Source organism: Corvus moneduloides, chromosome 6 (assembly GCF_009650955.1).
Source record: "Corvus moneduloides isolate bCorMon1 chromosome 6, bCorMon1.pri, whole genome shotgun sequence".
Lineage (NCBI taxonomy): Eukaryota > Metazoa > Chordata > Aves > Passeriformes > Corvidae > Corvus > Corvus moneduloides.
The window spans coordinates 15,904,644-15,921,981 of record NC_045481.1 but is presented as its reverse complement, the minus strand read 5'-3'; the positions used below and the strand labels follow the sequence as shown (position 1 = coordinate 15,921,981).

Here is a 17,338-nt window from a genome sequence, read left to right as displayed (position 1 = left end):
AACTGATGGGAAAAAAAGCAGCAATAGGCATTGGTTTATGAAGAAAAACTGTGAGACAAACAGGCCAAGTTTGGTCAGACCATGAGTGAGGAAGATCAGGAATGGAAAAGCTCTAACTTCAGGTTGGAAGTTTGAAAGATGGGCAGACTGCTTTCAAAGGAGATTCAAAAAGAATGGAGGTACAGTTTTCTTACTGCAACATTTCTAACTTGTGAACTACCTAAGATTATGAAGCTTCATTTTTGGACTTTGAACTGCACAGGCAGCTGGAGTATATAGTTCAATACTATAGTTTGTACTAGTGATAGAATTGGCTAGGTGATCGAAACATCTGATTTAATAATTTCTATTGTGTAGTTTTACATGGCTAATGCGCTTAGCCCGCTTTTGGAAAAAGAGGATAAGATAGGACATATATTCCATTGGAATATTTCTCTTCCTTAAGTTTTAGAATGAAGTTTGTCACCCCTACAGAACTGAGCAACCAGATATTAGCTGCCCTCATGCTCTCCTATAAGTCTCTGCAGTTGACGAAAGCAAAGCCATGTGTCTTCAGTGGGATAGCTGGGCTTCTGGAAAGGAAACTGAGCTCCAATCCTTCAGCAGCCAATGTGGAACCCGTGTTAGAAGCTCCTAAAATTCAGAGCAATCCCATTACACTGCCTATTATCATAGATCACTTCTGAGAAGGAAAATTAAGCTATACATAACAGGTTAACTTTGGTATCTTTTGGAAGAGGATATTTGTATTTAAGTTATTTTTAATGAAGACAGACTAGAGATTTTGGGTGTTCTGCCATCTAGTACAATTTCTACATTTGAATCAAAGAGCCAGTTCAAATTTTTCATGGGGAAAAAATTCATCTGATCTCTAAACCACACATTTTTGAAGTGGATTCATGCTGTCTGCACCTATTAACTTGCCTAATTCACTATATCACAAATTAAACCTTGCTGAAAGTAGTATGGGATAGACAATAGACAGCAATATGCTAGTGTGTGGAAGGAAAGTCACAATCTTTTCTTATGATCTTGAACAAATTCCAGTTAACCTTTCTGCACCTCAGGTTTCCCAGCTACAAACTGAGGCTAAAATTCATATTTCATGGAGATCTGCTTCTAGACATCAAGCAAGCTAGTGTTTGTAAAATATTAGAGCAAAGTGCAGGGTATCACCCCTGTCTGCTGGTTTTCAGAATATATACAGAAAAATAAGGAATGCATGAATGTGTTAAAATAGGCTGTAATTTCTTTATGGAGGTTTGGGCAGAATTCCAGTTGCTTTAAGTCATGTATTTAATTAATACTCATCTATTCAAGTGCTGCATCCCAGCTAGGAGCTGACGTTGTATTTGCTTTGCTATAAACATAATAGGATGAATTTGTGGCAGAAGAGAAGGCTTATTTTAAGCTTCTTAAAGATATTTATGAAATAAATGTTTCCTGACCCTGCAGGGAAGAAGGGGAAATAAAGCAAGAAAGTCATATCTGGAGTAGGACACCACCACCTTGAATAGGCACTGAGAGCAGTGGCAGGGTCAGAGCTAGATTTGACTCTGCTGCAAAAATACCCCTCTGTGAGAGACCACAGATGGAGCAAGCCACACAGGTCTAGGAATTTGGCTCAGGCCCAGCTTGAAAGTAGAGCTGAGGAGGCAGTAGCCTGCAGAGAATACTCCTGCTGCAGCTCCCGGAAGGACACTAGTTAGTGCCCTGGTGCCTTTCATGGCACAGGAAGCACATAGGTTATGCCATGCTGAAACAATATCTCAGGTATCTTGGTTCACAGGCATTATTTCATCTATCTTTGTAGACTCCTGCTTCTGGTCATATTTGAGTTTCTGACAGCACCTATTATCTCCATGAGTGGACTGAGATACAGAGCACCTCAGGGCTATGCTTGGACTGATGGCTGTACATGCCAAAGCTAGTCCCTGCTCCTGCAGGAGCCAGGAGAACAGGGGAGATTGAGTCATGCCCTCTCAGGCACTTTTCCTTGGCTCCATGTGCAACCAGTGGAGAGATGCTGTTGCGATGCCTACAAGGTGCAATGTACCATGCCTGACCTGCCCTTGGCCATACTGGAGATTTGTGGCAACACATGGAGTCAGAGCTAGATCGTTGGTGATTAGTTTTGCTTTTCTCTTGTTGACACATTCTGCTCCTGCTGACTTCAGCTTTTGCTATGGATGTCGGTATTTAAAATTGGGTATCGTATAACCACAAGTGGATTAAAGTGGTGTCTAGTCATTTATGCAGGTTGTGAGTATACAGCATATGGAGCATGTGTTCTTTCCATTATTTCAGTCAGACATCCCTGCTCAGCCTTTATTACTCAAAAAGAAACTGTATATCAGATTTTTGTATTTAAGGCATATAAACAGCTGGGAGTCCAAAAATATTTCTGTGAAGTATTAAAGTTGAAAAAAGTTTATACCAAGGACTGGAGGGCAGAGCAGCTAAATCAGCTTATGGAAATGAGATAGCATGAAAAATAATTGACTCCATGCCTGATTGTACGTATAACCACTTCTCAGACAACAAAAAAGAAACAGAGAGATTCTGTAGGCATTCTTAAGAACTATCCTCTAACTTTCACTTCTGTTGACACCAGAAGTTGATGAATGGGGACATGGAATTGTTTAGTTCCAAGCTGCTGTTTCCACTCTTCATTAGTTGGTCAGTCTGTTCTCTGTTCATGATCTATTTTGGTGACATGTAAAAAAACACCAACCAACCAACTGACCAACCAACCAAGAAACCAACCAACAAACAAGCACCTCAGGGGTTTTTTCTCCAGAGAATAGGAATTTATATTGTGAAGTAGCAACTTTCTTGGGTGCCCTATCAGACATGACATGAATTAGTCATGGAAGAGAAGTAGTAGGGGAAATTCTGCTTTTGGTGTTGCACTGAAAATCCCTTGGCCTTCAGGAAACTAGAATCATTCTATCCATGCCACTGGTCAGTAACTAACAGATCATAAAGAAGAAGTTTTTAATGAAGGGGAAAATGAGCCTAACAAATCTTTGGTATTTTGTATTCCTTTACACTAGTTTTATACAGAACTAACTCTGTTGGCCTCTGGTGTACTTGGAGCAAAAGGAGAATAGGGCTTTTTGCTGTGAAGTTTTTCTGTTACATTTTCATGTCAGTTTTGTCATCTTTTTCTTTTTTTCCCTGGAAAATATTAAACAGCTGTAATACTAAGCTTCTTGTATTAAGGTAATGTATACGACAGTAATGAATTGGACACTTCGCAGAGCTAAACCTTTCACAGAGACATAAGCCAAGGGAACAACAGACAAAAAAATGTCCATCCAGATGTTGACAGAACAATGAAGTCCATTTATAGTTTTGTTGAAGACCTAAGGCTGTGTCTTTTAACTAAAGGCAGCCATAACAAAGCAATCAGAATTGAAAGCGTTAATCCAGCTTTCATTAAATAAATTGTCTATGTTGTGGCATGTGTGGGCTCTGTTAGAAACAGGCTGAATTACAGCCCTGATGATCTCTCATTCTCTAACACTTTGTTTTAACTGGATCAACTCTCTGTTCACTAGATGTATTACTGGGTTTATTTCAAAGCCATACTTTTTTTCTTTTTTAATCAGGGACTAAGCTCATGTTTATTTGAGGCTTCAGAAGAATATTTCCTTTGCCAGTGGAGAATCTGCGTCAGCTAGGAATGACAAAAAAAGAAATGTGACTCATGGCAAATATTTGAAATAAGTCAGTGGGAACATTTGAGAAGTAGGAATGTATGCCCTACCATGGAAGACCATGTGTGCTATGGGCCAAAAATGGCTAGACCATAATCTCACCAAAACTACATCAAGGGTAGCTGTGATTCCTTGAGGTGAAACAAGCAGTTCTCATGTGAGACACACGTAGCCCATGAAATCAACATATACAAGTGCACAGGTGGAAAAAAACTCCCCACAGTCTGAGGAAAGACATTCAGAATGAAAGCAGATTAGGTTAAGAGGAATGATCAACTCTGAATGTTGGGAAGATAGGTCTGGTAAGGAACTTGCTATTGTGGGTTTTTCATGATGAATGTATGACATGTTGGTTGAAAGTGAAAGCATCTTTCAAATGAGAAAAGTTATCCTTGTGTTCTTTGTGGTTTATGCAGGGAAGCTTCAGTTTGGATTCTCTTTTAAGTAGTAATTTTTTGTAATGATGACTGTTAGCATGCATTTTTTTGTCCTCAGAGATCCCAAAGAGCTCTTACAGATTGCATATTAGATCACTTTGTTAACTTAGTTGATATGAATATGTTAAGCACAGGAAATATTGAGCAGCTGCTGCACACCAATTTCAAAAACTAGGTTTAAGTCCAATGTGAACATTTTTCTGTTTTCTTAGCTAGACACCATAGTTAGAAAGATGATTCCTCTTAGACCATAGCTCTTGGGAGACTGTTTTAATTAGGAATATGTACTGTGATGTTTTGCCTTCTGAAGGGACATAAACGCAGAAGTCCTCAGTCCTAAACCACTGTCTCAAATTCTATTTTCTGGTTTTTGATCCCACACATAGATTAAGCCTAAGAGAATAAATACTCCTAATGCATGTAGACAACTTCCCTACTGGAATTGCCAACCTGAACTGCAGTCTTGATGTCAGTATCAAATCAGAGGGACAAGCTGGAAGCCTTTGCACTCTTCAAAAATTGCCACTTGCCTGTGATAAAAAAGAAGTTAAATTTGTATTTCTCTGGTTACTTTGTAAGATCCTATTTTGGGCTTGAAGCAAGTTTACTTACTTTTTAAATGATCTAACTTTCTGTTTTCAGTATTTTTTCTTTGCTTTTGAGCTTTAACTCTTCAGATAATATAAGCTAAGGTCTACAAATGACTTGCTGTTTGAGAATTTGACACTGTTGTGTGGGAACATGGTTTTGTGGTGTTTTTGGGACCACACTGTGTTTCTCTTTGCTCAGGGAAGCACTATGGTGCAGATGACTTCCTCCCTGTGCTCATGTATGTGTTGGCCCGCAGCAACTTGACTGAAGTCCTTCTGAATGTGGAGTATATGATGGAGCTCATGGACCCTGCTCTGCAGCTAGGAGAAGGTAAGAGTACAGTGTTTGCTCATGGGATATTCACTTTGGAAATCATTATTTGTCTCATTTCAGTGTTTATGAAAGTGGGGCAGCAGGCCTCTGGCTAGATTTTGTGGATAATGCTTTGGCCAATCTTTTCAAATCTGAAGGTCTAAAATTATTGCCAAACACTTTAACTCCTTTTAGCAGCGCAGTGCCTTAAGAAACAAGCTAGAAAGGCAGGGACTCATCATAAATTATAACTGAGGTGCTGGATTAGCAAACTAAACAGAGACGTCTTCCTTGGCCCTAAGACTGAAGAGCTGGAAGGTCTTTGCTAAAATTAAACAGCTGCTACAAACAATTGTGCAGATACTTTTATTTATTCCAATGAGAAAAGAGCCTATTTCTCAAACTGCATTGTATGCCTGAGGCCATACATCATTCTCATGGTCACTCTACTCTTAAATTTGAGTGAAACCTGACAGTGTTCTCTGACTGAGCACTATAGAGAGACAGAGAAAATAAAGTTAGGTTAGGGAGGAATACTGAGTTTGGAAGTGACTAAAGACCTCTGTTATTAGAGAGGTAAATGCCCCAAGGAACTGTGGGCCTCTAGTTTCTTAAATACAGCTTGGAAAGCACATGCTTCCCAAGTGACAATCACCAATTACACACTCTGAATTAGGAACACAGATAATTTATCACCAAGTAGTCACTAAGCAAATCAAATGGGGTCTGTTTTAGACTTTTCTTTGGTAAATACTGAGGTTCTAGAAAGGAGTTCTGGATGAACAACAGCAGACTAATTTTATTTATATTAGATGTAAGTCTGAAACTAAGCATGTCATGCCCGCACAGTGCAGAGTGGGACAGAAGTAAGTACTAATAGAATGATTAGTAGCAATACAGTACATTAGTAAGGTGTTTCTGCACAGGTTAGTTTTTCTGCTAAGAAGAATTCTTAGCAGAAAAAAATGTTAGCTGAAGCACAGAATTTTGTGGACACAACCAAGCTGCTTTTCGTGACTACACTGCACACAAACAGGTTCTTCACTTCAAAGGGGCACACTACCAGGCTGGTTACTGAAGTCATCTGGGTTGGGGAGATCAGGGTATCGAAAGCAAAGCCGGCTGGAAGTTCTCTTAGCTCAAAGATGCAAAGACTGTATGAAATGGGCACTCCAGTCAAAAGGGAAAATTTTGTGAGGGAGTTCCAAGTCAAACTGACTGAATATTCACATCAGAAAGGACACTGGGAGTAACTGCAGATACGAGAAATGGGAAAAAAAAGAAGATCTCAGTGAAGACAGCTCTGAGATTGCGAAGTGTAGAACTGGCAAAAGTTAACTTGAGTAAGGCCTTTGAAAGTTGAATAGCAAAAGTGGATTCAAGTACAGAAATTAAAGGGAAAAAAGCAAAGCTGAAGTGAGAAAACTGTGAAATTGCATAGATCAATATACAAAATCACTTAAATTTTTCCTCCAAGTGAAAAATATACTTTGAATTTGTTTATAGCAATGGTGATGCTGACTGCTGGGGCAAGACAAGGACAGATTATAGGGAAAAACTGGGTGGAAATAAAACTGGAAGTGGGAAAACACTTAATTCTTTAAAAAGTTGTAATGAATTTGTGTTGTGGGGGACTCAGAGATCTTCTTCCCTGGATTCTGAGGGAAGGGATACACCCCATCCTGGGTCCCATCACAGCTACCTCTGACTCAGCCAGAAGAGGAGAAATATTGAATGACAGGCAAAGGAGGGTATTAACTATATTTAAGATGAGAAAATTGGCACTTTTAGGCTTCTTAGTCTATTCTCAGCACCTCATTGTGGGAGACAGTAAAGGAAAATGAGAGTGTTTTGGGCACACAGCTTCATAACTGTAGGACACTCCTCATCGATCCACTAGAGTACAGCAAGTCAAATGGCAGTGTCTTGGTCTCTCCTCTCCTACACCAAACTTTAATGGTGCTCTAAAAATACTGCTCTTAAATCAAGTGCTATCTTTCCCTCCCTGAGGCAGCCAGCCACGCTGACCGTGGGCTCCCCAGCGCCTGAGGAGCCAGGGGAAGCCGCGGGCTGCCGCGAGGGTTGGGTGGTGTGTGAGGGCCATCTAGAGGCACTGCAATTGATGTGAAACTCCGTCAAAACAGGGCTCCCCGGGCAGCTGCTAGTTGTCCCCGTTTGCCAGGCACCGGGATGCGGGGCCCGGATTGGGGGGTGTCCCCGCCGGCCCGGGACGCTGCGCTGCTGCTCGGCAGCTCCGCGGCCTGACTCGGCCCGAGTCCGAGCCCCCCGCTTCCCAGCTGGGGGCGGAGCTGGGAAACGAGCTCTTGGATCGGGCCTGCCTCGGGCTGCCCTGCAACCAGAGCAGCATCTCTGTCCTTCTCAGGGCTCCCCTGCACCTCTGCGGATGAGGCCGGTTTTTATCATGGCCCCGCTGCCGCCCAGTGGCTGCAGCTGGTTATTTATTTCCCTCTGCAAGCAATGCCACATCAGCCGGGGGTTTCTGAGGGAAAAGGGCTTTTGCCACTTTATCCTGCTTCTCTGCTTTACCAAGATTTATCCCGCAACTCTGAACAGTCCAGGAATTACAAGTGAACACCTGGTCTGCCTGTGTAGTCAATGGAGAATGAAGGGAACAGAGGGTGACTTGTTCCTGCAGGTCTGAGACAGTGTTGAGCCCACAGGTGACCCAGGGTCCAAATATTCGAGCAATGTAGCTGGAGTTAGGGGCTGGATCCAGGCCTTGTGCTTCTCATGCAGTACTCTACAATCGTTTCTATTTCCCTGTATTGTGGGGACTGCTCAGGAGCCCAAGTTACAGACCTGTTGCATGGACCCTGTCAAACACTACAAAAAGATGGCCATGGCCCAAAGAATAAACATCTATGGCTTGGGCTTGTTTGTGAAAGCAGCTTTTGTAGCTCTTTCCTTTCAGCCTGTGCTCCCTTGCAGGAACAGCCTCAGCAGTGTGGGCAGCAATACTGATTTGGAGCAGTAGCCAGAAGGGGCTGGAGGACACTAGTTATTAGGTGTCCTTCATTTGGTTAACTTCAGTGACCCCTGCAATCCCTCCAGCGAGGCACAGGCAGTGCAAGGGTCAGACAGCTGCCCCTCTGTGGGCATCAGCAGGTAGGGTGGGAGTGGGACTGAATGGCCCATGGAGGTGTGATGTTTATACAAGACTTTCACCTTTTGCAGGCTCCTATTATTTAACCACCACCTATGGGGTCCTGGAGCATATCAAGAACTATGACAAAATCACTGTCACACGGCAGCTGAGCGTGGAGGTTCAGGACTCCATCCACCGCTGGGAGCGACGGAGAACGCTGAACAAGGCCCGGGCTTCCCGCTCATCAGTGCAGGTAGGTGGCATATTCTAGGGAAAAAGCCTGCATGCTTTCTCTATACTTAGAAATGTTTAATATGGTAATTACTTTAAAACAAAATTAATTGAAATCACTAATAAAAAAAGACTATATCTGGGGCAAGATTTCTAGATCTTAAAAAAACCCCACCACATTTGAAATATATACTACTTATGAAATACATTTTAAAATCTTGAAGTACCCCCCTAATGTTGTAGTTTTAAATATGACTGCGGAGTGATTTTGTTGTTCATTCTCAAAGGAAGTGTGCTAGGAGCCTTTGCATGTGGGAGCTGTGGTGGGGACTCAGGAGCGCCTCTTATCCATCTCCCTTAATGCCTGGGGAAATCACGGGCTAAATTGAGATGTGAGCAAGTTATGCAGGGCTGCTTCTAGATGGCGTAAAGCTGTAGGAGGATCTGAGACATCCCAAGAGCCAGTCAGTCAAGCATCTTCCAGAGCCTGTCCAGTAGGAGGAAAGACCCATCAAGGTCTGGTTAGTTTTGAAGCCCATGCTGTGCATGGCCTGGCAGAGATCTCCCCGTGCACCAGTGGGAGAGGGTCCCAGGACGGATGGGTGTCGGTCCCCCAGCCGCGGTGAGAGGCTGGGTGCAGGATGCCCCGCCAGCCACAGGGAGGCAGAAAAGGCCACGTCTCAGGTTCTGTAGCGCCTTCACAGAGCAGAACTGAAAATTGTGCATGCCGAGGGGAAAGCCAGGGGAAAGTCTCCTACGGTGCAGAGTAGTCCATGTAGCCGTGTGAAAGCATGGAGTTGAATAGATATCCTCTATTGCAGTCAAACCAGTCCCTGATGATCTCAGAAACTATGAATGGTGGTTGAGATACAGCAAATACCCATCCAGTCCTGAGTGCTGCTCTGGCAGCAGCTCATAGAAGTACCTAGCATGGAGCATAATAGCTGAGCAAGCAAATGACACATATCCCCAGAAGATTCCCACCACCTCCAACAGCTGAAAGGCCATTTTCCATCCCTTTGAATGAGGGGTAGTATCAGAGACATGAAAGCCCATTCTGGCAGATCTAAACAGCTTGCTGATAGGCTCAGCAGGTCTCTGCCCGTCCTTCTGCCTGCCTCGATCAACTGCAGTGACCCTCCTTAAATGCAGTTTGGAAGCCCATAGTCCACACATTTGGAAATTTCACTTCTGCTGCGGAACCTCATTATTTTCTGAACAAAATGGTCGGGATTTGTTTTGATGTTCACAGATGCAAATTAAACACACAGGTTCCACTGAGACCAAAAGCTCTCTAGATTCTGTTCCTTATGTGTTTGGCAAGATGAAAGTTGTCACAACAGTTGTTACTGCCTGAAACAGGATACAAGTAAATCAGCTTTCTCAGCATAACTTCTGCTATTTCCTTACTGATGGAAGGAAGTTCAGAGGACGCTCTCAAGGTGCTGTTTGGTGAAGTTGCAAGGTCACCACACTGCCAGCCCTATCCTTGCTCTGGGAAACGGGAGGTTTTCAGGCCAAACGTCTGACATTTGTGGTCTGTTATTCTTGTCTGTCACTTCTTTGCAGACCCTTTCTTCAGGAGCTGTAAAAAGATGGGAGAATGAACCATTTCAGATCAGTCTCTAAGGATATTCAGTAAAATCAGAGAAAAGTGCTTTAACTTCAGTGTCTTTATGGTGCTGATCATTTGGTAAAGTGCTTGTTTAAGTATGTGCTGATTCAGAGCCTGTCAGAGGGAAGAATGGAGAGAATAACTAGGATATTGGAGAATGACTGGAGGATATTTGGGAGCTCTAGGCAGCTAGAGCTTTGTGACTGAATTTTACCTCCTTCAGTCCTAGGTTACTGTGCTAACTGCAAAGTCTCTCCTCATGTTTCTCTTCAGGACTTCATTTGTATCTCCTTTCTGGAAATCAGTGGTCAATCAAGGACACTTGCTTCCCGTCACGACACCACAGCTGAGCAGCTGAGCCAGCAGTGTGCTGAGAAGTTTGAAGTGTCCCAGCCCAAGGACTATGGACTCTTTGTTTATGTTGATGACCAGTGGCTGCAGCTGGACAAAGGTGCCCTTCCTCACCATATCAAAGCCTCCCTGCTGAAGAGCGAAACCAAGAAAGATTTCCATTTTATTTATAAACCAATAGACCATAAAACCCCACCAGTTCCAATTGTCAAAGAGTCAGACTTTTCTTAAGGGCTGTGCTGCTTTTTTTCTGTCTTTGCTGTCATCCTGGAAGAGCTGGATAATTTACCTTGTGAGATCCTCTGGTGTCTGCAAACCTCAGAAGTTCTCTGGAGTGTGGCCTTCAACACAGGGCAGATGGGCTAATTGTAGATGGTGTCTGAACACACGGCATTTCTTGACAGAGGTCATTTGCAGAAGTAAAAGGAGCATTCAGGAGAACATTCATCCTCTGGAAAACTTGAAGTATCAAGCCTCAGAACCTCTCAGTTGCAACCAGCCGACACTGCAGAATATAAATGAACAGTAGAGAAAATCCAGAGATCTTGCAAAAAGGTAGACATTTACTTTACAGTAAATGATGGCAGGTGTGAATCACATCTGTGCACAGGGCCTTTGAAAGGTCTGCACACCTCAATCTGTTTGGAGGTAAGACTGTGTTTGTGCCTTACAGAATCTGTTCACCCAGTTTGTATAAACTGGGTCTTGTCTGATGTATTCAGTGGCATAGTCTTGCCACCTGTAGCAGAACCCCATCTGTGTCTTGCTGTCAACAGCATGTCTTCACCTTTGAAATCCACATAATTACAAAAAATTCCTTTTTTTGTACTTTCACTAAGAATATATTTTCTGCCATCTATCTATTTGTCACTGAAATCAGGTAGCATATGCATTTTCATCAATGTATTTTTCCTAAAGATTGAAAGTCTTCACCATCAGTTTTACGTGTTCAGCAGTTTTATTCACATTGGTTGTTTCATAGTGTCTGCTTAATTGTATATTTATTTCAATGTGTGATATGGTGCAATTATTTTAAAACAAGCCTTTGTAAAGAACTTAATAATTTGCCCAGTGTATCAAAACCGATTAAAATTTGAAAGTCAAAAGGAGTTAGAATTAAATACCAATTCATTTTTACATGCTGTCATTTTCACAAGTGTTATCCTACCTATAATTCCCACCAGATTATTACTTTAATAAATTCAGGCTGTTGCAGACAGAACTTTCTAATTCTCCTTTCTGTGTGTGCTTTTAATCAGTCAGTCATTGCAGACTTAAATTTCCCATAACAAATAAATTCCCACAGAAGATATTTAATCAATGCAAAAATGCATTTCATTAAATTTGAAAACAATTTTTCAGGATTGGATAATGGAAGCAGGAGGCTTAATTGCAAGATAGGTCCATGTCTGGGTGCCTTCATACAGGCAAGATTCCCACTGTAAACACAAAATACTGGGTTATCTGCCTGCAGGAGGCCAGTAACCTCCACTGCAGCTACACCAACTCAGAATCAGGCCTAGCAAAGCTCTGATTACAAAGAAAAGGTATTTTACTCTGGGTTTTGTTCAAACTTGCTATTGTTTCCTCCCAGTAACATTCAAAAGAGATTTAGGGTACCTTGGGCCAAGTTGCCCAAGGTGTCTGCCTTATTCCTGAAGCTCCAAGGATAAAAAAGTATTACATGTAGCAGGTCACTATCTCGGTCTCTGGAGCTTGAAATAAATGTCATGTCTATGTGCCCCAGCTGTAGCCAAATCTGCATACAGATAGCAAACCAGTGCTGTGCATCTGCCAGAGTGGGCTGCATGCACATCTTGTTGGGAAGGGACAACAACCAGGAATGAGGAACAGTGAATAACAGCAATCTTGGTTTCAAGGATATCATGTGCAGAGCTTGCAGTGCGTGACACCACAGCTGACTCCAAAGTCATGGTTATTTCTGCTATGTGCAGCTGTTGGCACCTCTGCCTGGCCTCTGGGCAGCACATCTGCAGGATGCCAGAGCTGAACCTATCCCTCGTGCTGCCATCACCCTCCTGCGGGGCTGTGTGCTCCTGCTGGGAGCCTGTGCTGCTCTCAGGGTGGCACCTGGGATGCTGGGACTGAACCTGAGGCACAGGTTTCCAGTACCGATCTGGGAGGTGATGCTGGTCTCAGGGCCCCGAGGGCACTCACAGATGTGGCTGTCTCCAGTGCCTCCCCAGTGCCTCCCCACCCTGCCTATAGCCCAGGACCCCACTTCAGCCCCCCAGGGCTGTCAGCCCCTGCCCCAGTGATGCTGCAGCACGACTGGTGTCCAGCTCCCCTGCCCTGCCTGCCCTCAGCCTGTCCCCCAGCCTGTCCCCATTCCCAGGGAGGTGCTTGATGTCCAGGACTGGGGCTTTCCCTGATGGTCCCCTGATCCTTGGCCTGATCAGATTATCATCATACTGTAACATTCACAGTCAATGAGCCCAAAAGTAATCTGATGGGTAAGAGGTTAAAGTAGACACATGGAAGGAAAGAAGCTAGGGCTGATATTCTGCTGGATATTTCTGCAGAGCAACTGCAGGGTCAAGCAACTGATTGATGAAACGAAGTACTCCAGCACCTCACAGTGTCCTGGGACATCTGAGTCACCAGCTGGACCTTGGAGCTATGGGGAAGTATGGGATATGGAGCTGGTTGGTGGAGCCTGTGGAAACAGTGCTAAATCACTGCAATCCAAATGGGCTCAGACCTAAATTTACCAATGTCTAGACTCAAAATCAGACCTGCAGATTCCAGTTTTTGAAATGCAAGAGTGCCTTGAACCTTTGAATTTATGTGGGCTTTTATAAAGGTTCTCAAATTGCATATGCAACATTTTCCTCTGGCATAACGACTGCAAAGCTCTGATTTGATTTGCAAGAGTTGCCATGGCTCTCCCGAACCCAGAGATTATTGACAGTAATGTGAATTACTGTGCCTGGCTGCAAGCTGCCTGGAAGGAAATCCCTGTGCTAGGGCTCAGTGCAGAGCGGAGCTTGCTCAGAGGCTGTGGAGCAACTGGCCTGTTTGGTCCTATCATATAAACCACCAGCAACATTTCACTAAACACACATATCTCAGGTATGGGGGTGACGTGGCCACCGCTGTCACTTGTCAGGGAACATAAGCTGCGAGATGACCCATATGATGGTATTTTGGATGACCCAGGACAGAGAAGGATGCTGCCTCTCCAAGCTCACAGCTCAGTGGTGGCACTCAGGCTCTGCCTGCACCAGGGTCATGCAGAAACAAACTGTCTGCAACAAACATGGCTGTTGTTTTGGTGACCCTGGCAAAGCACTGATTCTCCAGCGTGGAGATTGCTGGAGCAGTTCAGCATGTCCCTTCCTCTGGACCTTGGTGTCCAGGATCCTGCACTGCTTTGGGCAGGTATCTGACATTTCGGATGGTGTGAGGAAAAGCAGTCAAATGTGGGAAAGAAATGGGCTTTTTAAAATGCTCCATGTGATTTTATTCATTGGCTTTGCTATGTGGTTCCCTCATGCTGCAGCCCAGGAGAGGAGGAAGCAGCCCAGCCTGGTGATCCGTGGCCTCCCCTGGTTAGTCAAGATGGTCACACTGTGTGACTCACGTGCTGGGCCTCATGTGAGCCCTCAGCAGACAGGAGTGTTTCAGAAGGTTTTGACCAAGTAGGGTTGTGCAATCCAGCCAAGGGCTCTTCAAACACTCATTTGCAGGGAAATGTTGTGCAATGATCACTCATTGACTCACAAGGAGAGGATCCCAGTGTGAAAGAGAGGAACAGAGAGACCTGCTGAACCCAGCAACTTCTGCAGAGAAACAACCAGCCTGCATGGCCACTGCATGCACAGAGATAATTTAACGCCAGTTTGCACCCAGTGACACAATCTGTCAATAATTCACTGAAATAATTACACTGGCAGGTCAAGCTTATCCTAAAATAAAAGCCATTGAGATCAAAGGCAGTTTCCATGCTGAATTCAAGAGATTTTGGGCCTCCTCACACTCCAGTCACCAACTGTCCTTTGAAACCTGGCACAAGACTGGCTTTTTACTATGGGCTTGTAGAGTGATTGAGGCTGGCAGGGACCCTTGGGGGTCACCAGTCCAATCCCTGCTCAAGCAGGGCTGCTTCCCAAGGTTGTTCGAAGCCTCATCCTTTCAGTGCTGCAGTCTCCAGGGTTGTGCAGCCTTGCTGGGGCCCTGGTCCAGCATTTCAACTCCTTGCACTATGAAAAATAGTTTCCTCCTATCCAGCTGCTGTGCAGGCCCTGCCTGTCCCATCAGCATCCCTCCTTGGATGGGGGCTGCTACTGTGGGATACTGGCCAGCTCTGCCTGTGGTGCAAGGCTCACAGAACTGTAGCACTTCTGCTGTCTTCTGCGTCTTTTAGGGTATCATGCCCCTTAGGAAGGAAACAGTCTCTGATTCAGAATTGCCCAAGCCCTTTAAGTCAGCACTTAAGCTTCCTTTCCTGCTGCTGCCCCTCCATCCCTGTTCTCACAGGCAGAAGTTGAGCACAAGAATGAGAGGCCTTCAGTCTCCTGCCCTGAGATGGGCACGGCTGCTCAGCACTTACCTTAAGCTGTCCTGAAGAGACAAGATGCAACTTGTTTCCAAGAGAGCTAAAACAATACTCTTTACTAGAATCTCTAAAAAAGTGCATTCTCTCCAACTCAGGTGAACTGCTTTCTGCTTTATTGCTGGTAGGGAAGGGAAGGTGGTTACCCATGCTCTGGACAAAGTTGTGTCCATCTAAGTTTGCATTATACAGAAGTAGCCAGCACACAGTGTACTGTGGAGGCTGATCATGGACCTGCCCTCCAGGTCCTCGCCAAGGAAAGGCGGTGAACTGCTCTGTGCAGCAGGATGTTGGGTAGAAACACATAGCGGGTTTGGCACACAGGTGGGAAAAGGGCCTTGGACTCCTTTCCTAGCAACAAGGAGAAGGAGGAAGACAGGAAACCTTGGCTATGGTGAATTACACTCTTCCCAGGGGCTGTGGATATATGCAACTCTTCTGCTATTTTTGTAAATAACAGTCTCAACTTTGCCCTGTTTTGCCTGGTGGTGACAATTTGCTGGAAACCTGACAGTTTTCCATAGTTTACATTCCAGCATCCCAACATTCTAGGAATGATAGGCTGAGCAACTGCATGCCTGCAGGAGGAGCGAGGGTGTCTGTACTTGCCCAATACACCACAAGGTACTCTGGCGTAAGACTGACCTTGCACAATCCTAAAATTATTTTCTCATTAGATTCTATTACCATCACAAAGTAAACAGCCTGCCATGCAGGCACTGTGTGATGCTATTTGGAGGCCTTAAAACAAATCTACTGATCATTGCACGTGAAGGGTACTGGTTTTTTCTTCTGTGGGGCTGTTCCCTGAATGACTGGAAAGGAAATGGGTCTCTGGATATGAACTGAAAATTCAGGGCATGGGTGAGAACCTGCTCCATCTCAGACAGCATTGTGGGTGCAGTGACATCTTCAGTGCCTGTCTTTCAGTTTGCAACATACCTGACAGAAGGGGTAACAATGTCATTTAGGAGGGTGAAGCTTTGGACAATCACTTGCAAGAGGAAAGCAGAACAAAATCCCACTCTCATGTTTTGGCTTTGCATCCTCAGGGCTACAAGGGTCTGCAGGAGGGCCAGGGCATGTCATGGTAACAAGTGCCACCTGGGTGTCAGGGAATTGTGAAAATAAAAATGAGTGCTAGCAGCTGATTTCTCATCTGCTAATTACTTTTTGAGGTCTACTTAGTATGGCTGGAGACTCTTGGCCATAAAGTGACACCATCTATGAGGAACTGGAGGCCTCTTTTTTAACCTCTGCATTCTAGCTATGAAAATCCAAAAGAAAAAAGCCTCTTCTGAATACTTCAGGAGAAAATGGACATTTATAAAGGGTGAAAAAAATGTTAAACCTATGAATTGATAATGATAAGTGTTTGAGAAGCAGCCTGGATTTCTAGGGCAGAGAACAACTCTGAAAGCAGAGATGAGTAAAACAGCAGACTGAATGCATGCATTCAAACAGGGCTTTGAAAGAGTAATTTCTCCTGTTCTTTTCAAGTGTTTGGGAGCTCTTGGTATGCTCTTTCATGATAGCAGCCAGACTGACTAAAAGCTGTCTGTGGGGCCATCCCTTCCTCCTGCCATTGGGGAAACAACTGCAACAGGTTCAGGCAGTCATGAATTTCATACTCTTATATTTAGATTTCTGCTAAAAAAACCCCAGCTGCACAGCTGAGAAGAAACAAGCAGCAACTCAACAGCAGCATATATCTGAACTTTCAATAACCCCCAAGGTGCAAACTAATTTATTAATTCAGTAAAGCCTAATTCCACAGAGTTTTACCTTTTCCATTCATCCTGACACTAGCTGTGCTCTGGGATCGATCTCTCTCTCGCAGCAGTGTTCATGAAGCTGTTCATGTACCTGGCTTTACCTAGCTCTTCTTTATATAAAAGAAGCAGTTAGACCTCCACAACCTCTCTCCTCTGTGTGGAGCTATCCAGAACTCTCTCCATCCTGGTGATGTTGGTTCAGTTCTTGTCAAAGTCCATTCTTTTCACATGGAGATGAGGTAATTTTGCGTATTTTAACACACTTTTTGAAAATAACTATGAAATATTTCTGTATCCTTTCTCCTCATGTAAAAAAGTGTGGACAACCTGAAACTTTTGTGGATCACCTCACAATCTCTAATTTTGCCGTGCTTGTCCTTTACTGAGTCACCTCTAAGGAGTGGCACCTTCAAGTGTGATTTGGGGCTTCACATATTTGTTGTTGCTTTTAGGCTAGAGTTTTAGGGTTTGTTTTGGGTTTTGTTGGTTAGCTAGAGTGGGATTTTTTGAGATGACGTGCCTTATGAAAGTCTTACAGGGGCCGATGAACCTTGTATTGCATATCACAGAATTAATTAGCTCTCCTTCATTTTCAAGATAGACCAACACTATTGCACTGTGG

The 17,338-nt window shown here is 44.0% G+C and overlaps 1 protein-coding gene across 3 annotated transcripts in view; it reads left to right on the top strand.

Annotated features, from left to right (window-relative positions):
- The window catches only part of RIN3 (Ras and Rab interactor 3), a 67,707-nt gene extending 56,116 nt beyond the window's left edge, over positions 1-11,591 (top strand). For all 3 annotated transcript variants that reach the window (XM_032112592.1, XM_032112593.1, XM_032112594.1), the window contains exons 8-10: positions 4,949-5,080; positions 8,258-8,421; positions 10,288-11,591. In XM_032112592.1, coding sequence (XP_031968483.1) covers positions 4,949-5,080; positions 8,258-8,421; positions 10,288-10,596 — 605 coding nt within the window. In that variant the 3' untranslated portion in view covers positions 10,597-11,591. The remainder of the gene's footprint in view (positions 1-4,948; positions 5,081-8,257; positions 8,422-10,287) is intronic.
- Positions 11,592-17,338: the final 5,747 nt, after the last annotated feature.